Source organism: Phyllostomus hastatus, unplaced genomic scaffold (assembly GCF_019186645.2).
Source record: "Phyllostomus hastatus isolate PE091 unplaced genomic scaffold, TTU_PhHast_1.1 phas_contig_495, whole genome shotgun sequence".
Taxonomy (NCBI): Eukaryota; Metazoa; Chordata; class Mammalia; order Chiroptera; family Phyllostomidae; genus Phyllostomus; species Phyllostomus hastatus.
This window is the reverse complement of record NW_025333895.1, coordinates 5,601,003-5,622,605: the sequence shown is the minus strand read 5'-3', so window position 1 is coordinate 5,622,605 and position 21,603 is coordinate 5,601,003. Positions and strand designations below refer to the sequence as shown.

General features: G+C 54.9%; 1 protein-coding gene across 18 annotated transcripts in view; it reads left to right on the top strand.

The window, feature by feature from the left end:
- The window catches only part of FNBP1 (formin binding protein 1), a 112,649-nt gene that overhangs the window by 86,757 nt on the left and 4,289 nt on the right, over positions 1–21,603 (top strand). The window contains exons 9-17 of one of the 18 annotated variants that reach the window (XM_045846432.1): positions 3,257–3,454; positions 4,438–4,620; positions 7,243–7,326; positions 9,833–9,847; positions 13,745–13,854; positions 16,477–16,609; positions 17,987–18,108; positions 18,403–18,542; positions 19,075–19,233. In XM_045846432.1, the coding sequence (XP_045702388.1) occupies positions 3,257–3,454; positions 4,438–4,620; positions 7,243–7,326; positions 9,833–9,847; positions 13,745–13,854; positions 16,477–16,609; positions 17,987–18,108; positions 18,403–18,542; positions 19,075–19,233 (1,144 nt within the window). Of the gene's footprint in view, positions 1–3,256; positions 3,455–4,437; positions 4,621–7,242; positions 7,327–9,832; positions 9,848–13,744; positions 13,855–16,476; positions 16,610–17,986; positions 18,109–18,402; positions 18,543–19,074; positions 19,794–21,603 lie in introns of those variants that run through there. The other 17 variants (XM_045846437.1, XM_045846433.1, XM_045846431.1 and 14 more) reach the window with 17 other exon arrangements.

Genomic DNA, 21,603 nt, shown 5'->3' with positions numbered 1-21,603 from the left:
TTTCTCACACCTGTATCAGTTTGATCAGCCGATCCCCTTGGCTTTACCTTCAAAACACATTCCAAGCCAAGCAGTTCTCACCACCCCCCACTGTTTCTCTCCTGGGCCGGGAGCTCCCTCATCTGGGGTTACGCAGAAGGAGCCTGGGGGACCGCAGGAGACAACCACCTCATCTCTCCTCCTTTACCCACCGCTGCCCCGCTCCATTCTTCATGCCAAGCCTGGGGGACCCTATTACAATAACTCAGATCACGTCCCACCTCCTCCCGGAACCCTCCGTGGGCCTCCGCCTCTCTCAGAGGAAAAGCCAAGGTCAGCTGGAGCCTGCAAGCCTAACCTGTAACACCCTGAACTCCCTCCCCGCTTGTCTTCCTGACACCCCCAGTTCTTGCATCTCCCCAGTGCTCCCGCCGCAGTGGCCTCCTCATGGGTGGTCCTTGAACCCTCCCAGCATGCTCCTTGCCTCGCTGCTCTCTCGGCCTGGAGTACCTCTCCCACAGATGTCTGCACGACCCCCAGCCTCACCTCCTTCCCATCCTTAGCATGACTGTTCTGTCCTGTTCCGTGTCCTTCGGGAAGTCAAAGGTCGGACCTTTCTTAACCCATACAAGTCAGTTCGGCTCGCACATTCTGTTCCTCTTCCCAGACACCCCTGCCGTGTTCTCGCTGCGCTTTTTAGGCTTATCTTTCTCGGATTTGGTTCTGGATAAGGTATGTCAGGGTCTTGCCGCTCTGATCTCGGGCGTTCTTACTGTAGTTCTTATTTCTTCGTACCTTCTTCATCTGTGCCTACTTCTGTTTCATTACTGTGATGTTCCTTCTTAAATTTCTCCTCTTGAGAAACGCCGATTTTAGGAAACGATTCCCTGAACACCTCCTCCATCCCGCACCCATGACTGTTGTCCTCACCACGAGCCACCCAGGAGAGCCCTACGCTCAGGGAGGCCGCAGCCTGCCCAGGGCCCCCGAGTGAAGGCGCCCCGCCCTGCCCAGCCCCAAGCCCTCACCCCCCCCCCCACCCTGCTCCTTTGATTCCCAGAACCAGCACAGTCCTGGCACATGTCTGAATCTACTCACTCATTTATAAGTTCCAGGCACAATTCTGAAGAGGGAGACGGACAACAGCAAAACAAACGAGAACAGTATTTAGAGCATTCTGGGAAACAATAAAGCAGGACAGGGTGATGGAAAGTGACGCCAGGGGGGCTGGGGTGGCGTTCGTTCAGGAGGGTCCGCCGGAGCGCAGACTTGGGAGGAAGAGGTGATTGGAGGACGATGTCAGCGGGACCGGGTGAGGGGGAGAAAGCCCCCAGCGCTGTTACCCGCCTCTCCCCGCTCTGCGCAGTGTGTTGATCGCACGAGGACCTGAAAGTCCGAACTGGTTTATTTACATAAGGGGACTTCCCCCTCATGCCACATGGCCAGGTTTTCACCAGAACAGACGGAGGTCCTAGTCCCCGGCACAGCCGGGATTGCTCATCTGCCAGGGGAGGCTGAGCCTCGCACGACAAGAACACAGGCTGGTTAGTTTTCCTTTCACGGAAAAGATTTCCACAGACCGAGGGTCTCGCCAGGGCACGGGCAGGCGGTCCTCGTTTTCATGGACCCAGGCTCCTCCCAGTTCTCAGTTCTCAGTGATGCAAACTTGAAACCCAGAATGGCTTCCGGAGCTCCAGCCATCGCATCCCAATTCCAGAAAGCAGGTTAGGCGGGCGGGCCCGTGCCGTCCCTTTAAAGAGCCTTCCTAAAATGGCACGCTGTACTTCAGCCTGTGTCTCAGAGCCCTCAGGGGTCAGAGACAGGCAGCCCCCTCCGCTCTGCAGAACTGGGAGGCGTGAGCCTCTGCGCCACCGCCCTCTCCCCTGCGGCAGTGCGCCCCGCGGCAGTGCGCCCCGCCCAGAGCCAGGGTTCTTGTTCCTGAGAAGGAAGGGCGGCGGGCTCTCGGGACACAATTGACAGTCTGTGCAAGACCTACAAACGATTAGCTAAAATAACGGTGGCTAATTAAAAGATGGGCTTATGCTAAGTTGAAATCTTTTCAAATTTCCTTCTCTAGTTTTTTTTTTTAAATGAGATCATTGAACTAGAATGCTATCACAGATCACATGTGTTTTTGTAATATGTCATCTATACCTCAATTTCTTTTTTTTTAAAGACGTATTTATTTTCAGAGAGGGGGGAAGGGAGGGTGAAAGAGAGGGAGAGAAATATTGATGTGCGAGAGATACATCCGTCAGTTGCCTCTCACACAACCCCCAGCTGGGGAGCTGGCCTGCAACCCAAGCATGTGCCCTGACTGGGAATTGAACTGGTGACCTTTCCGTTCTCAGGTCAGCACTTAATCCACGGAGCCACACCGGCCAGGGCCATTTCTTTATTTAGGACACCGTGGTTGTGATTTTCTCACATACTGGTCCCCACCACCTGACTCGGAGGCCCCTGAGAACGTGTTGAACCCAGTGTTCCTAGCCGAGGGCGAGCTGTAGCATAGGCGTTCGGCTCATTGATTCACTCAGCAGCAGCAGCCAGCCAGGGAGCAGGATGGGGTGGAGGAAGGGCAGGAGAATGCACACTCTAGCAGAGGAGAGACGGCGTGGTTAGGTCCGTGGAGAAAATCAGGCAACAAGTTAATATCACAACAAGCCAAGAAAGTAGAGAGGTTATCTACTCTTTGCTCTGACTTTGTATATGCTAGATTGTTTTAAGAACTTCTGAGCCCTGGCTTGCGTAGCTCAGTGGATTGGGCGCCGGCTGTGAGCCAGGCATCACAAGTTTGATTCCCAGTCAGGACACATGCCTGGGTTGCAGGCCAGGCCCCCAGCAACCACACATTGATGTTTCTCCCTCTCTTTCTCTTTCCCTTCCCTCTCTAAAAAAGATAAATAAAATCTTTTTAAAAAAAGAGAGAGAACTTCTGATAGGAAACAGATTTTTGGATTACTGTATTTTTCAAGGGAATTGCTTAATCATGGCCCAAATGTTCCTGTTTTTAGCCAAGTTGTTCTTAATTAATAGATGTTTCTCCAAGTGCAGAAAACTGGTTATTGAAAGCATCTTCAAACTTCAGCTCGGCGTGTAACTTGACAAATTATTGTCTCTAATGCTAAAACCGCGTCTGGAAGAATATCTGTCCTCCATCCGCGGAACCCCCTGAAAGCAGTGCCCGCCTGCCTGCCTGCCTGTAGTGAGCGCGGCTCGCTGTGGGGGGCGCTGGCGTGTCCCTGAGCGTGTTTGTGTGCGGCGGGTGTGCTTTCAGGACTCACAGCTGGTCATAGAAGCTTACAAGTCGGGGTTCGAGCCGCCCGGGGACATCGAGTTTGAGGACTACACTCAGCCGATGAAGCGCACCGTGTCAGAAAACAGCCTCTCCAACTCCAGAGGGGAAGGCAAGGCCGAGCCCAAGTTCGGCGGCAAAGCCAAAGGGAAGCTGTGGCCGTTCATCAAGAAAAACAAGGTATTTCCCGACGGTTGGTGCCCGGCGCGGAAATGGGTCCGATCGAGTGGCAGGTCTTGACTTTGTCTTGTAGTCTTAAAGAACACGACAGCCACCTGGGATTCTAAGCCTGTAGCTTCCGAATGCACAAACAAACAAACAAACGAAAAACTAGTGTGTTACTTTCTTGGAAAACAGTATTTCTCTTTGGTGGTGGTCCCTTTGCCATGGCCATTTGTCTGATCTCACATGCACTGTCACTCTACCGTGTCACCCACACTAACAGATTCCCGACCTCCGCCACTCACCAGCGCTCCTGGGCGTCCCAGACGGCTGGCTGCCTGGGCCGGGGCAGGGGACCGTGTGCCGAATTCCCGCAACCACTGACCAGCCTGTCTAATTGACCTTGTTCCCAGGGGCTAAATAACTTGGTTTTGAGTTCCTCTAACATGTGGGTCCATGAACGTTTTCCGTTTGCTTTTTTACTACGGTGTAGTACGTAGGTGCATGCCGGCATTAACCGGGGCGAATAAGATGACGGATGCATCATTGCCGCTTTCGCCTTAGAGCAATGTACTCTTTAATTCTTAAAAAAAAAAAACTGTCTTGCTGTTTTCACAACTTTAGCCTCTAAGGTCTTTCATTTTCTCCCATCAAGCTGTGTAAGTTTAGGTGGTTTCAAAATATGTACCCCTCTGGCTTCCACGGGATCGGAGTAACCGATTAGAACGATTATTTGCATGGGAATGCCTGCCTGCATGAGCGGCTTGCGGAATATCTCCTGCTGTTCTTCTGTTGCGTTACTTACCAAAAACCCCCACTCTCATCCTTCTCTTCCTTTTGACATGTCCTCCATGTTTTCTTTTGGACCATGGCCCCGAATATGTAATGGTTTGTGTTTTACTTGCTTTGGATTTCAAATATGATTTGATGCTCACTTTTGTTTTGTGTCTTATCTTCTCGTTTCTGATTTTTGCTGTCACTGCTCCATCTCTCACACGTAGCTTATGTCCCTTTTAACATCCCCCCATCAGCCTCCCCCCCCTCCCCCCGCCTCTGCCTCACCCTCTGCTGTTCCCAACGGCCCCCAGTCTCCCAAGCAGCCAAAGGAACCCCTCTCCCATCGCTTCAACGAGTTCATGACCTCCAAACCCAAAATCCACTGCTTCAGGAGCCTAAAGCGAGGGGTAAGTCCTGCTCCCGAGTCCCGTCTCTCTCGTGCCCCTTTGGTTGCATGTTTCGTCCTGCATAACTTATTTTGTTTGTGAATGGACCCACGGCGTCTTCCCATAACGCAAAGCCAACGAGAACCTGTGATCCGGGGTGCGCAGTGAGGGAGAAGAGGAAGAGAGAGGAAGCAGGATAGCAGGATGGAGGAAGGAGAGAGCCAGCCAGCCAGCCCGGAGTTCCTTCTGTCTTTAGAACATTCTGGAAGGACTGGGAGATGGGGCATGAGAAGGCAGGGTAGGGTGCGGAGGTTTCGCTGGGTAATTCCTGGAACGCTGCGAACTGGGTGAAGACACCGCCCTCTGGGCTGTGCCTGGGGGTTGGCAGGGGAAACAAGGGTGAGCGCGGTTTCCCCAGCTGTCCGGGTGAGCGTAGAAGATGTTGCGAAAAGTTCTGATAAAACGTGTGCCTGGAAAAGGAGGACGGACGGCCAGGCGTTGAAGCCAGGGAGCCTGTTCCCAGCCGGGGCTTCCGCGGCGTCCGTCCGTCCGCACCGAGAGAGACTGTCCCAACGCAGGTGACCCGCAGCGGGTGTGGCCGAGACTCGGGCGCGCCCTCCGCATGACGACTGCGTGCGCTTAGGCCCAGGTTCCGTGGCCTTGACCCCGGGACCCAGAGTAGATGGCAGTGTGGAGGGACATCTGAATGAAGTGACAGGTCGTGTCCCGAATAAAGCTAAACTGTCGGTCTAGCCGAAGCGGTCCCCGAGCATGCTTTATAATGAAGGATGAAGTGAGGCCGTCAGGAGGGGACAGTCAGCCCCTTGACCCGGCCGGAGAGGGCCTCTCAGGGCCGGTGCCGAGGAAGCCGCCGCCCAGCTGTGGCGGGATGTGCGCTCACACAAACTTAAGTTCCACTTTTCCCTCCTGTGTAAAGAAGGATGCAAATATGTAGTAGATGACTGAGCTGTTCCCGTTAAAGTAAGGGACGGAGACCCCACGGCTTTACGTGCCGAGTGATAGGCGGAGCGCAGCCGGTGGAGGAGCTGCCGTGTCCCCGGCCCCCAGCCCAGCAGGCGCAGACTCGGAAGCTCCGTTTCCCCGGGGCGTCGGGGCAGCCGTGGGGAGAGTCCCAGTGCAGCTGCACACGAGGAGCCCTTCCACGGAACGCTGGGTGTGCCCAGCCCCACAGGCAGATCCGCAGCGCCCAGCCTCTCAGAACCCCCCAGCCGTCCCGACTGGTTCCTGGAGAACCTGCCCCCCTGTGACCAGGGTGTTTTTGCTGGACCGGACGGTTCGCCGTTGACACCGTAAATCAGTTAACCCACCACCGGCACCTCCGAGGCCTTGACGGGCACTCGGTTATTATGTTTATAATGAACACCTCCACACTGTCCTGCGGCCCCTCGCGGTGGAGGGTGCCGGCTGTTGGTGACAGCGTGTCCCCGCAGCCGTTGTGTTCCACTCGGCGTCACACAGACTGTGGGTCGCACGGGGTTTCCGACTGTGTCCTGCTGTTCTCTGAGTGTTTCGGAAGTCCAGAGAATACCAGTGATCAGTAAGTGTCGCAAAGGGTGGCGAGAAAAAACAACGACAAAACACAGTGAAACAGGAAACTGGTTATTTTGATGCATTAAAGGTCCCCTCCGCCCCCCATTTCTTTTTTTACCATAGCAAGATGAATTTTGTTTCTTATTCCTCGAATCTGTGTTCAGCAAAGCTCTGTTTAAACAGTGTCCTAAACAGTGAGTGTGTTTTCTTTCACACACACACACTCTCTCAAAATATTAGTAAATAAATAGAAACACAGTTGTATTTCCCTTATTATGTTAGTTGGGGTCAGAGTTGATGTCCCTTCAGGAAGTAGCAGTGCCAAAAAAAAAAAAAAGAAAAGAAAAGAAAAAGGAACAGGAAAAAATGATGAAGGACATGCATCATGGAAGTAAGATCAGGAAGTGAAAACAAGAACCGAATCGGAAGTTTGGGGAAATAATTTCTTTTAAAACAATTTCAAAACCGAAGGTACACGGTTTACTGGATCCATGAGTAAAATGATTCAGTCCTTGCTACTGTTTTGTTTATTCTACTTTTTAACCTTAAGACTATCGTGCCAAAGTTAGGAAAAGTACCCCGGGAAGGTAATAACTCTGTGATTTTAATGTGTCTTTTCATTGATCCTGTTTGCAGCTTTCAGGTCCGGATTTGAATAATTTGTTCCTATTACCAAAATGTATACATTTTGTGCAAACACTTCTCAGCTGATTTTGTTTCTAAGTAACTAAACAGGATAAAATATTTCTTGTTGTAAATGGGTGACACTCGTAAGAAAATTTTGTTGCACTGACCATCTTTAAAGATTGGCATGCCTCTTGAGCATTATTAACCATGATTTTATCTTTACCCCAGAAAGTATGTTGTCAATTTGCAATCTACAGAGGGTCATTTTATTGTCTTAAATTGAGATTTTTTTTCCCAGTTTGAGCAAAGGACTTCTAAATCTAAAATATGGACCTGTTTGCCCCGTGGTTTAGAATGAACCGTACGGGAAAATGCCATCAAAGTTGCTCAAGTGATTTCGAGAACCCTCACCGACTGTTCTTCCTTTTGTTCATGTTCTCTTGCTCTCTCGCTGGCTATTGGCAGACTCAGTCTTTCTGTGTTCACAAAGAACTCACGAAGAGGACGATAGGGAAACCCACGTATGCTTTTGAAGCTAGGGACTATGTTGTAAGTTCACCTGTGACGGCCGGGTCGCAAGTCACGGCACAGGCACTAACCCCAGTGACACCGCCAAGACTGGGGACCCCGGGGGCACTCGCTAATGCTTCCACCGAGACATGACATTCTCGATTGAGAGACCCGGACATGGGGGTTGGGGGGGAAAGCCTGATTGTGTAAATTCCACCCCAGGCTACTCCTTCCGGGAAACCTGCATGGGAAAAGGAACCAAACTTCCCAATAATGATCAGACTTCCTAAAAATGTCGGTGAGCGGAGCTTGGTTTGATGCCCTCCTCACGGATGGCGGCTGCCGTCTGAGATGTCATCGGGGTGGCTTTTACGGCAGAGCCTCCCCTCCCAAAACACAGGGCGTGGTCACAGGAGGATGGCACTTGTGCGGCACAGTCACCCGTGTCCACGCCTGTGACAGCTGACCCCTACGGGGGTCACGCCAGACAAAATCTGTGGAGCATGAGCAAGGTCATAGAGGAGGGACATGGTGTCCCGTGGACCTTACACACAGTGCTTAGCCGCTTATTGTCACTGTCCCCTTTCTGTGAACTTGAGGTTAGTACCTGTGACTGCCCCATAACACACGGACGCGCCAGCTCTGTGTTCCCGCCTGTGCTGTTGACACTCGTGGCTCCCCAGGCTCCGTAACTGTCACCCGACACTGACAGCCTTTCAGTTCTCCGGGTGCCTCGCCACGCCCCGTACGCGGCCTTTAAAAATGCCCTCTTAACAGACGATTCGGTTTTTTAATTCTAAGTGATCTAACCGGCTGACTTACAGCGTAAAACCGAGAACCCGGCTACGGCGGGGAAGCGGGATGCGTCCCACGACTCGGTGTTTCCCATTCCTGTGGGGAGCGATTCTCAGCCCTAACACCTTACTATTGTAACGAAGCGCTAACCTTCCTAGGCTATTCGTTCTGATGATCGGGTTCCCGCGGTGTGGAACGCCTAAGAGTACGTAACCTGAAATAACAGGAGCCCCATAGAGAGCAGACAGTGTGTGCCAAGTTCAAATCTCAGTTCTCGGCGTCGGCAATGTTTAGCTGTGGCGTGTGAGAAAACATTTGTCTGTGGCCGTGTGCTTGGTCGGGAAGGTGTTTGCAAAGCCGTCTGCTGTGCCCCGTAAGTGTCGTCTGGGAGGAGCTCCGGTGGCAGTGACCGGACCGACCTGTGCCAAGTTCCCAGGGGGGGCGCGGGGAGCGGCGGCTGCCCGCAGCACAGCCCGCGTGGGGCTGTCTGCACCTTTCCCCTCAAAAGCTTCATCCCGCAGCTCTTTCCCTTAAAATCTTCTCTTTCTTCAGGCGGACAATTTCTCCCAAAGCTCACTGCCTGTTTACAAAGAAGTGTCAACTCTGAGTCAATGCTAATAATAAGACTTCCTAAATCTGGTTAGGGAGTTTTGAACACCCTCCCTCCTCCTAATTTAACATGAAAGGGCACTTTCTGCAATACTTGGTCTCCGACGTATTTTTGGATCCTGCTCTCAGGATCCACCCTTGGCCTGAACTTTGAGGACTGTTAACAGCTAAGCACCAAGTGTGCGCACGGAGCTCTCAGAACACTGCCCGACAGCCACAGACGGGTCTTACCTGTTCGTGAACACACAGGCGTCTCTTTTCCTAACTTGGAGACGCCATTTAACCCGTTTGGGGTCCGGGAATCCCTACACCTTTGCTAGCCTTAAGGTCCAACTGCAGGTGGTCGCCGCGGAAGCCACGGCAAGGCGGAGCCCTTGGCTCTTGAGCCAGGTGGCTCTCTCGTTCCCAGAGCCGGCTCTCCGGAGCAGCTGCTCCCACTGAGCTCCCCAAACGCCACGTCGCCCCTGTGGCGGGGGCTCGCAGTCTCTGGAAAGCCTCTGTCACCCTGCCAGGTGGCCATTCCTCCTGGCGTGCCTGTGCTCTGGTGGGTGACAGCCTCGTCCCTCCGCCTCTGGCCTGGCCCCCGGGGGCCTCCTGGCTCCCAGAGGCCACGTCTCAGAGCAGCTTCCAGCCCTTGGTTCCCTGTCCACCAGCCTGAGAGTTTGCCCAGGCGCCTGTGAGAGAGCCAGTGTCCATCTGTATTGCATTTCCTTGACAGCAACACATAACCTGTGCGTTGTGGAAGTAACTGGGTTTCAGGCTCTCGCAGTCTGTAGCCGGTTTGGTGGACACAAGACCGGGCGGTTATTTTTGTCTTTTCTGACCGTTTCCCGTCCCTGACGACAACACTTACTCCGGTTTCCATGCCGGCTGATGGGGACCCCACGGCACCGTCAACCGAAACCCTGCTTCCCCCCCCCCCCCCGCCCTTTGCTCTGGCAGCCTGGCAGCGAGGGGAAGGTTTGGCGGGGACCGGCCCCTCGTGGGAACTTTGCACAGATCCGCTCCGAGTCATTTCCACGAGGGAACAGATGAATGTGTGTGACGACGCGGGGGAGCCGGCCGAGGTCCTCTTCTGACGTGTTGTTTCTCTCTCTCTCTCTCTCCCCACCCCCGTTCCCCCTTCCGTTTGCACGTGAAGCTTTCTCTCAAGCTGGTAAGCACAGCCACCCCTGCATGCCCCAAGTCCGGCCGGGCCTGCTGCTGCGCGGCCTGTGGGTGCTCTGCCCGCGCAGCCCGTCCGCAGAGCCCGCTGGTGACTCGTGTTGCTCTCGTGTGTGTGTGTGCTCGTGTCTCTTTCCTGGTCACCCCTTTGGAACACCGAGGTTGAGGGGCTAATGGACCTTAATCCTTTCCAGTTGCTACGAAAATTAATGCTTAACTCATGATCTGGGTGTTGGGGTTGTTCTTTTCCCCTTTTTTTTTTTTTTCCACTATTGGGACCTTAAGAGGATGACACATGCTGGTGAGCTTTATTGAAACATGAACGTAAATATTAAGTAATGGGGAGTTTATTTATTGGATCATTTAGAATGAAAGTAAATTGAATCATGGTAAGACGCTCCTTCCCAGGAGCCACAGAGCTGAGGACATCCTCTGGGAGCCCAGGGGGCACAGCCGGGGTGACCCCGGTCTCAAACTCGGATCCAAGGCCGCCTGTGACAGCGGAAACCCTGGCGTCTCCCAGGTGCTACCTAAATGCATAAGCACCCTGTGCGTGGCTGACTCAAGAAGCCACAGGGGGGTTTGCAGCCCGTGGAAAGAGCACCCCGAGCCTTTCCATGCTGTTCGACGCGGCGTGCCGGGCTCTCGCCACCTAACCGTGTAGCCCTAGCAAATGAACTAATCGTTATGTGTCTTGAAAGAAAACTTTAACCCACATAACCCTAACTACGCTTCAGATATGCGTAAGCTACATGGTGTTTTCAAACCTCACGGCGGAGACTGTCCTGAAATCACAGGCAGTGAGTGGTACACGGTGACAGTTCAGCCAGGAACTCGATGAGAGGTTTGTGCCCCGCCGTTGACAACTCAGGGCGCCGGTCACGGTTATTCTCCTGGACACACGGGCGCGTGACTGTGTACACACCCAGTGTGTACAGGGTCTCTGCAGCCTGATGCCGGGTTTGGCCACCGGCCCAAACCTAGAGAAAGTGAATATTTTATTGAACTGACCGTTTCTTAGAGATAAAAATCTCGAGACGAATCCTTGGTCGGGGATAAGAAGGAGAAATCAAGACGTTTCAATTCTGGTATGAATCTGGGAGATGCTGGACCCGTTGATAGGGAATCTCTCAGACGCCAGGGGTTCCTTCTTGCCCTTTATCTGTCCTTCTGCTGGGGTGTTACCAGCAGAAGATAACGATATTGGGCAGTCTGTCTGATTTGAGAGACAAATCATTTTACCAGCCTGGCGTTGAATTGTTGCTGTGTACCATTACTCTGCAGCCGGTAAAGAAGTAAAGTGTCACGCACACACGGCTTAGGTGCAAAACCAGTAAATCCCAAAAGCCATTTGTTCTCGTGTTCCTCGGGGGGTGGGGGGAGAAGGGGGGTGTCCCTGGGGAGCACGTGTTCGATTCCAGATGCCATACAGCAAGGCCAGGGCCCCCTCATTCTCTGCACCCCGAGGTGCTCTGGGCATTTCGGGACATCCGTTCTGGCTCAAAGCTATACTTATAAATTCTTTCCTGGCAAAATGAATCCTAGGTCAGGGCATCGTTTAAAAAGGAATTCAGGCTTCGAAAAGCTCATTGGACAAAGTGACCCCTGCAGACGACATTTGCAGAAACCCTGAGTTTCTTTGGATCTAGAAGAAGCCGTGGACCCGAATCTCCACGCGCAACACGAAGTTGGTGGGAGGCACGGTTCCCGAGATCAGCTTTCAAAGAACCACGCAGAAACACGGAGGACCTAGGGAGAGGGACCTGGTTGGCCCGTTAGACTGACTCCTGACCCACTGCAAAGAATTCATTGATTTATTACTGAATTACTTTAGTTCTGCGAATGACCAGGCTCGCACTGTTGTTGCCTGGGGCACCTGTGAGGGAGTCGCAACTGACGTGTGTTTTACTCACACGGTTCATTGCAGCTGTTTGCACACCGGCTCGAATCGCACACCTGTCCCGCCCAGCCCCGAGCCCTTCAGTGTGGGAGCCACTCGCTACCACCGGTGGCCGTTTCCGCTTCAGCTGATTAGCACTCAGTCAGAATTTAAAACTCAGTTCCACCGTTGCCCCAGCCACTGTCCAAGTGCTCAGTAGCCACGGGTGGCCACTGGAGGGGGCAGGGCAGACAGGGGGCATTCCTGTCGCTGCAGAAAGAGTTCCTTTGGGCTCAGCACGTGGTAAGGCTCAGGGAGGGTCAGGGACCTCACACGCCGCGCCTGCTGCTCGGGCCCCGGCTTCTGCACTGGTGTGTCTCCCCCTGGGTTCGGTGGCATTCTGGCACCGAGGAGCAGCACCGAACAGAGCCCTCCGCGGCTCCGTAGGGCGGGCTGCCCTGCCCTGAGTCCGCACAAGAAGGAATGCTGGGCGTTCAGGCTCAGCGGTGGGATCGAGCGAATGGAAGAGCCTCTGACCCAGGTTTCGAGCATCCTAACACAGCAGTATATGGGAAAGATTTATTTTTACACTGGAGATTAGTTTGCTCCGTTTTCATTGTAGAGGTGAATCGGATTTCCTTGGTTTGGCATTAGGGAGCAGTCATTTCCTGTCTGGTTTTACTCCCATCTTACTTCTCTCTCTCTCTCACACACACACACACACACTCACACACTCACACTCACCCTCTCTCACACACACGCACACTTTGAGAGCATTAGCGGAAAGATCTTTCTTTGTGCAGCCCTGGCACTAAACTATTTGCTGAATCACACGCGGCCAGCCCAGCCGCCTGGCATTTTGTCAGGAGCAGCCCAGGCACTTGAGTCGCCGCTGCCCCCCCTCCCCCCCGGGGAAGCCACTTGGCAGCCTCAGCCTGATGGGGGGGTGACGTCCCGCAGGTCCCTTCCCTCCCACCCACTCCCCACGCCAGCCTCGCCTGCCCTTAGTTGGCTCCAGAGTCAAGTCTCTCGTCTAAAGAAAGGCCCTGGCTGATCTGTGGTTATCAAAGAAGCTCTTCTTTCTCTATGAAAGCTGCCTCATTGAAGTAAAAGCACTTGACCGCCACGTAGCTTCTGACAGGAGCACGCACGTGAGTCCGGAAGCTCACTGCTGGCGCGTTCCGCTCAAATCGCACGCACCGAGGAAAGATGGGAGTTGTTTCCCTTTCAAGGGAACCCAGATATCGAAATACACTTCTGACGGACCGGGAGCAGCTGAGCTTGATCCCGAGCCCGGTGGGAGGGCAGCCTCTGTGAATCTCCAAGATTACCCAGAAACGGCCAGAATGAAACGGCCAGAACTCGCAGCAGCGGCAGCAGGGCCGCCGGAGAGCGCATGGGATGGTGGGGGAGGATCTGTTTTTTAAATGTCCTTTTCACCCACATCCTCTGAGGAACTAGATGTCCCATCTGTCACTTCCCGGGGATGGGAACTTCTGGCCTCAGCCTGTGCAAAGAGACGGGAAGGAATACTCAGACCGGGGAGCGGGGTGGCGGTCGGGGGGCAGAGCAGAACCTGCCACGTGGAGCAGTGGGCGGGGTGGGGGTGGGGGCCACGCACCCCTGTTTCGTAGGAAGAAAACCTAAACTCAAAGCTTCCTTGAAACTGCAGTGCTGCCACCAACACTGGCGGTGAAGCGAAGGATCTGTCTCAAAATCGGTGTTCGGATCCTCCCGGGGTCAGGGGTATTCCTTCCTCTCTCCTCCCTGCAGCATCGCTCCTGCCTTTTGGGGGACGCCCCCGGGCAGCCTCAGTGCTACCCGAGCGGCCTTGGGGCTGGTTTGCATGCACTGGTTCCGCCTGCCTCTGGGCTGGTGTGTGGGAAAGGGCCTGCGGCCGCGCGCACCCCCTGGGGCCTGGGGCCTGGGGCCTCCGCCCTCCGCCCTGCAGGCCGGCCTCCCACTCCTCCCGCAAGGCTCCTTCCGGCTTATTTCTGTTTGCGTCTGCAGGGCTCCACGCCAGAGGACTTCAGCAACCTCCCACCTGAGCAGAGAAGGAAAAAGCTCCAACAGAAAGTCGATGAACTAAACAAAGACATTCAGAAGGAAGTGGATCAAAGGTAGAGTGGGCCATTAAGAAATTCAAGTTCAGCCCTGGCTGGTGTGTGTCGGTTGGTTGGGCGACATCCCGCAAACTGAAGGTTCACGGGTTCGATTCCCTGTGAAGGCGCATGCCTGGGTTGCAGGTTTGGTCCCCTGTTGGGGGCATGTGCAGGAGACAGCCAATCGATGTTTCTCTCCTTCTCTTTCTCCCTCCCTTCCCCACTCTGGAATCACTAAAAGAAAAAAAAATTTAAAGAAAGAAAGAAATGAAGAAATTCAAGTTCCGTTTGGAAAGAGGGGAGTCCTAGACTAGATTTTAACAGAAGCGCTTCTTTCCGCCACGGTCTGCTGGGTCACCTCATTACCGCCTGGGAGCGGGTTGACCAGCAGGCTTTATTCTGAGTTTGGGGAACAAAATATGTAGGATAACCTCTCCTATCATGAGTGTGTCGGTTGGTTTTCTTGTGCAAACGAGGAAGAGAAGAGAGGCCGGGCTCCCACCCGCTCCCTGGCCCCCACATCCCAGCTCTGGGTCCACAACGAGCTTGTCCCTCTGGTCCAGGGTGAGTGACAACGGGCCAAGGCCCGCAGGCGCTCACACCGTCCCGTCCTCCGTGAACAGGACTCCAGAGGACGAGTCACAGCACGTCTCACACACACACAGGCCCTGCCCTTAGGGGTGCCGGGGGTCCTGGCTGCTCCCGGCTCCCACCGGAGGGCGCCCCATTTTCTGAGCTGCTATGTGAGTCTGCTCCTAGGGGTGGTGGATGAGTGCCCGGGGGCGGGGAAGAGGTGCGGAAAGATGTGCTCTCTTTTCATTGGCACCTCCCTCCCTGCATGTGTAAGCTGCGCCTCTTGCACATCGCCTAGGGGGTGTGTGTTCGTGATCCGGACTGGAAACCCCTTTGTTAATTGTCTCTGGCCTTAAGTTACACGTTCTCACTGAGCGAGTCGGGGGAGTCATGCCTCTCCCGGAGACTTGAACTTGAGGTTTCGTGCCCCACGCACAGGCCACACGCCGGCCCTGCAGGAGCCGAGCTCCCTTGGAAGCCGGGTTCAACCTCGGCGATGCCAGAAGCAAACAAAAGGGAAGGCAGTGCCATTCAGTGCGCGCAAAGCAGGCGGCTTTCTCTTCTCTTCCTCTGTGACAGCGGCTCCTGAAAGATGGGGAAAACGGGTCGTTTTGTCACTTTACAAACACGGTTCCAGTGCATAAGAAACGGCACACATATAATTAACTTTGTTCTCGTTTTGTATTAGAATATACTTCAGGAAATGCCCATTTTCTCTTTGTGCTTTTTAATAAATGTAGAACTAAGCACAAGAGCGTGTATAAATATATAAACCAAGTAAACCTCTTGCTGTTTGCTAAGGGGCCAGCGGTAGTTGGCACACAGGAGCGGGAAGTTAGGACTCTGGGACCTGCGGTGACATTTTATAGGGTGTTGACAGACGCACTGTCCAACACGGCGGAGAGAAATCTGCCTGCCGCTTGGGTCCCGGCCGTGGGACCCGGTTAACCTTCAACCCCACAGTGGCACAGAACAGGAGACGTGCTGTCTGAGGAAGGAGACGGAGCCACGTAAGGGAGCTGGGACTGCAGGGGGCCAAAGGCTCTCGTGGGAAGGTGGCCTTGGGCGGGGGGCTGGGGGGCGCCGGCAGTTCTGTGAAGCCCCCGGGGGCCGGCAGGGCGTCCGGGCTGCCATGCGGGGAAGCGGGTAGAGAGGTGTCGAGGACCCGTGGAAATCCTCTTCCTGCCAGTGCTCTGTTTTCAGTTAGACTCTTTCCCACGGCTCAAAATAGGGTTTGGTGTGTGGTCTCGCGCTGCACCACTGGCTTCGCTTTTCTTGCCCAAACTCGTTAAAACTGGCAGAATCCTTTGCTCTAGACTTTTAACAGATCACGCCCTACCGAAAGCCCCTTGCAGCCAGAGCTCCCGTTGGCAGAGTTCTGCGGTGCTGGCGGGATCCGAGCAAGCCCTCCCTGCTCCCCTGGGGCTCCCTCGCTCAGGCCCCGGGGGTGCGGGGCGGGGAGCAGGGTGGGGGGGCCCCCCAGGCACAAGTTCAGAAGGGGCGTGGGGTCCCAAGTATGCAGCTTGGAAGCTCTGTTGCCCGCCCGTCACGGGCACCCACTGTGGGGTCCATTTCGTAGCAGCTGACATAGCGGGTCCCACCGTAAAACTATCAAAGCCACTAGCCATGTTTCTTCATGACATGGACAGGTCGCAGCCCACAGAGACCCACGACGCCAGCTGTAGTTTCGGTTTGTGTGAAGCATGTGCACGTGGAACGTGTTTGCATTTTGTTTGTTTTTGTTGTTCGGGGCGAAGGGAGGGGCAGGGTCGATTCGTGCTTCCTCCTGGCCGAAGGCGAGGGGGAGACCCCATTCCGAAAAGGCGATCGAAGGTTCCCTCGCGGTCTCCGGACCACACGGGCCTTGGGGGGGGCAGGGTCCCTAGAGGGAAGTTCCGGAGGGGGCGCTGACCCCGACATCCCCGTGCGGGCCACACTCAGACACGGTCCTCCCACTCACACGCTTCCCGGGGCGACTGCGGACTCTACGTGGCTGGCGACAGCGACCTTCCCACACCTGGCTCACGCTTCCTTCTTTTCTTTTTGTTTTTTGTTTTTTTTTTCCAGAGATGCTATAACGAAAATGAAAGACGTTTACCTAAAGAACCCTCAGATGGGAGACCCGGCCAGTCTGGACCACAAATTAGCAGAAGTCAACCAAAATATAGAGAAGCTGCGTCTGGAGGCCCAGAAATTTGAGGTAGGGGGGAGCTGGCTCGGGGGACGGGCCCTTCCTTCCCGGGGACGGAGGCCACTGGGGACGCCCGGGTGTCGCCCCTGAGTGTCCGTGCCTGGGCACATCCTGTTTTAACGGTGTCCTTTCAGACGGGCGCTGTTGGAAGTGGCCTTTATGTGGCTCCAGTGTTGCTTTTTAATGTAAGCGTCTGACTTTAGCTTGTCTCGTGTGGACAGAGTGTGACTGGGGCCGTCAGAGAACCAGGGGGCAGTTATGTTGAGATGCGCCGAGTTCTCTCGGCGGGCCGGCAGAGGCTCCAGGCGCCGAAGCCAGCGGGAAATAGGATGCGTAGGAAGCCCCGCCAGCAGCGCCTTCATACGTGTTTGCAGGGGCGGGGCACTCAGAAGCTGGGGCAAGAGGCTTCTCCCCCCACCCCCCACCACATTAAAAGACTACAGAGCATGGGAAAATAAATAACAAATGATCGTTCCAATCAGCATAGGTTATTTCTTTTTCTTTTTCTTTCTTTCTTTCTTTCTTTATTTTTAGAGAGGGAAGGAAGAGAGAGAGAGGGAGGGAGGGAGAGAAACATCCATGTGCGGTTGCTGGGGGTCATGGCCTGCAACCCAGGCATGCGCCCCGACTGGGAATCGAACCTGCGATGCCTGGTTCACAGCCCACGCTCGATCCACTGAGCTACGCCAGCCAGGGCAGCATAGCTTATTTCTATCAATGAAGGGCAAATAGGGCTTTTTCATTGTGTCTGGACTCTGTCAATAAGTACTAAATGTTTGAGTTTTCGGAGCCTAGAAATGTCCTTTTCCGATCATTTGCCATCTTTTGCCTTTTGAGCAGTGTGACTGTTCAAGCTGAGCAGTGCAGCTAGTTCAAATGTTACTGAAGGTAATTTTATCCACTTCGATGTCCTCTGTACAAGTTTCTTCACTATTAAAAAAGAAAAAGCTGCCGTCCCTAAAAGAAAGGAATAGAAAAGGGAAGTGTGGCTTTCACACTGAGTCACCGCTCAAGGGTGGCAGTGCCCCCACGTTTCCTGGTGTGACCTCATGGTCACAGCACTGCGGGAACCCCAGAAGGAACTAAAAGTGATTTATCCAAAATCACACAGCCGTTCAATGCCCAAGAGGTCAAGGCGCCCTGTGTCTCGCCTGCCCCCTGTGGGCAGGTGCTGAAATACATCCGCCTCTTCAGCTCTGGACCGGGTGGAAGCAGCTGGCCGCCATTGAGTCCGCTTATAAAATGCAAAAACCGGGGACCCGCCCCCTTGTGGTCCTTCTGTGTCCGAGTCCATGATCAAGAGCAGCCCCAACTGGCGGCTCCAGACTCCAGGGTGGCGCCCCCAGCTGAGCTCAGGCCCGGGCCCCCCGGGGCTTCTGTTTCCAGGCCTGGCTGGCGGAGGTGGAAGGCAGGCTCCCGGCCCGTGGCGAGCAGGCCCGCAGGCAGAGCGGGCTGTACGACGCCCAGAGCGCCCCGGCCGTCAACAACTGCGCGCAGGCCCGGGAGAGGTACCGTATGGATGCAGCCTTGCCCGCTCTCTGGCCGGCGGGCCGCGCCGCTTTTGCTTCTCAGTTCTGGGGTCTGCAGACGAGCGTGAGGCGTGTGTCGGGCACTCACGTGTCTGTGACGGCGGGCACGTGATTCCCCCTCACGGGGCGGTGTCTGACACCACGCGGGAGGCAGGAGGACTGGAGCCCATCTTAGTTCCCGGCGCTTGGCTCTGGGGGGCGGGGCAGGGCGGGGCGGGGCCGGCGTCCTCGCGGGTCGGTTGCTATAGTTGCTGCGCGGTTTGCTTTCTTGAGCAGCCCGGATGGCAGTTACACGGAGGAGCAGAGTCAGGAGAGCGAGGTGAAGGTGCCTGCCATGGACTTCGACGACGAGTTCGACGACGAGGAGCCCCTGCCAGCCATCGGGACGTGCAAAGCCCTCTACACGTTCGATGGTAACGCCCCGCCGCTGCGTCACCCGCCTCTCCCGGCCCGGCTGGGCCCGGCCACCTGCGCTTTCAGCGACCCGACTCCTGTCTTATGAAACCTTCCACATCTTTCTCTTGTGTCTCTTGTTCTGCTGATAGTATTTATTACTATTATTACTGTGTTGATGGCTGTATATTTTGCCTTTTGCCATGTAACTGAGCAGCTTTCAGTGAGCTCGGTCGCAGCAGGTAGCAGGGAACAATGATTATTCCGTGCGTGCCTTCTGTATTTATGAACCGGCCCTGAAAAGACTCTCCAAGGGCTGGGATGCAGGTGGCACGGAGGGGGCGGTGTCCCTCTCGGGGAAACAAAGCGGGCGCGCACCTGGGAGAGGCAGCTTCCGGGGGGGGGGGCGGGCACGCATGGGGGGCGGGGTCACGGCAGGACGGTGGCGCCTCCTGTAAGGGAATTTGGAGACCTCAGCGCTGCAGCAGATCGGGGCGGGGCAGGCCCGGGACCCGCCCGGAAACCTCACCGGCTCTGATGCTGCCGTTCCAGGTCAGAACGAAGGAACCATTTCCGTGGTGGAAGGAGAGACGCTGTACGTCATCGAGGAGGACAAAGGGGACGGGTGGACCCGCATCCGGCGGAGCGAAGACGAAGAGGGCTATGTCCCCACTTCCTACGTCGAAGTCTATTTGGACAAAAATGCCAAAGGTGCTAAGACTTATATTTAATACAACTTAAAAAAAAAAAACTTTAAAAAAACCACTGGAGGCGTTTCTCCCCACAGCGGTGGCGGTGCGGGCGGCGCTCCGAGAGACCGGACGCGGGGCGCACCGGCGACCCCCCTCCCCGCGCGGACGGAGGGGGTCTCCCGCCGCACGCCCCGGTCTGGTTTTGACTATGATTACCAAGTCTCGCTCGCTGGTGAAATTTTATGTGGAAAGCTGCCAACGGCCAATTCACAACTGTGTCGTTTGAAATCCGATCCGCGTTTCTCCTCTGGCAGCATCTGTAGGTAACAGCAGCGCGGCCTTGTGGCGTCTGATCTGTGTTTCCGAGTGGCAAAGTCCACGCACATCCCCCCGCCCCCCACCCCCGTGCCGAAGACTTCGGCTCTCTTATTTACCGCCCGCGTCTGCCGCAGATGGAACGACCCTAGGAGGTTCCACTCCGTAACTGAGTCCATTGAGTGAGCCGCGGTAGTGGGCTGAATTTTACCATCGTCCGCTTTGGAGGAAGTCCTAAATAAAAGCTCCCCCTTCTCGAGTCAAGAAGCGAGTAAGATTCTTTTATTGGTACCGAGCATGCGTATTTCTGCCTGCCCCAGGTCAAGGTCATGTTTAGAGCCTGATGACCCTGTTACGCCTACTTGACCCCAAACCACCACTTGAAATCTGGGAGAGTGTGGTCAGCCACCCACTTGGTGTTCCCACAGGACGAGAGGTCTCCCCGAGGACAGCTCACAGAGTTGGGCCGATTTGCGGGTGCTGTTTGGGCAGACCTCAGCAGAAACGGCACACTTAGCTCACTCTGTCCTGGCGGGGATTTTGTGGCAAGTTCGGCTGAGCCTGCCGGCAGGGCTGTGAGAACAGTGAGCAGGGTCTGTGGGGGGACACAGACCCGGACCCCAGCCCCTTGCTTTGCAAAGGGGGATTTAAAAAAAGCATTGCATCGCTAAGCCTCCAAGTGTGAATGGACTGCAAAAATCGTTTTAGAATTGCTAGCTGGTTTCATAGGATTAACTGCAGCCAGAACAAAACACGATGTTTCACCATCTTTAAAGGAAACTGGGTCACATGGGGATTTGCATTTGGGAGTCGGCGGGGCAGGGAGTGAAACTGTCGGCTGCACAGACCGGTACCCAGCCCAGCATCCGTGTCCGTGCCTGCTGGGAGAATCCGCCCTGAGATCATGCAGAGCAGCTATAAAGGGGTCAGGATGAAGGCGTCGGGTTGAGGTTCTCTTTTTATTTCGCTTTGAAAATTACTCGTGTCCTTCGTCCCCTCTAATGGGAAATTGGCCGCCGGTCTCCACGCTGCGGGCTCCTGTTACAAGCTCAAGTCAGCACGGAGCTGATTGTTCCGGTGGCGGCCGCGCAGCCTGGGGACTAGGGCCCGGCGGGGGGTACGGCGCTTGTCACCGATTCCAGCAGCAAGTTCGCTGCCATGGCTCACAGGGGCCACCCAGGGGGAACTTTGTGACCTTTAGGGAATGACAGCCTGATTTTAAATAACGACAGAGTCTCAGCCACTTGAGAGTTAGAGCTGAGAGACCGGGGTCCCCTCCCCCAGATGTTCCCCATCACATCCGACGCAGATGGAATGCAGCACCAAAGGCAGGAGGTCAGCCCGGTTTTTCAAAATTCGCAACTCAAAAGTTCTTCGGAATTATTACACTTCTGCTGACATAATATTAATAAGGCCACTCAGCCTGCGCCAGACCTCTCTTTTTTAAGTCTGGGGGCCGGAAAACTGGCTGACCCTGCCCCCTCCGGGCCCGAGTCAGGGAGCAGCAGGAGGTCACGGCCTGGGGCCCGTCACCCACAATGTGAATGAAGAGCTAGCCTTTCTAGCCCCCCCGTGGTGAGCTCATTTCCAGACAAGGAGCCCCCGGAGGGAGCCAGCTCAACGCTGAAGCAGTCTTACAGGGGGCGGGCCACGTCAGCCTTGAAAAGCATGCCTTGAAAAGCACAGCATTCTGTGGTTTTTTGTTTCTTTTTTCTTTTCTTTTCTTTTTTTTTTTTTTGGTGCTGTGCGAAACTGGTTCCAAAAAGTAGCTTCATCGGTTTCCTGGCCGGGGTGGGTGCCTGAATCCTGATTACAAAGTTGCCCCTCAGTACCTGGAGCCCATGAATGGATGTGAACTTGACGGAATGGTGCTCGTTTATAGTGTCGGTTCACTGAAACCATCCCCAAAGGATCAGGAACTTCCCTTGCCTGCCAGAGTACGCTCTGTCTGTCTTCCCCGGTCATCTGTTCAAATAAAAGCGGCGAAGTCTCAGCCTGGTGTAGAAACCGTTCTTATATTTAGGGACCCATGTCTGGGTCACTAGTGTGCATGTAGAAGCCTTTTCCCTCCCAC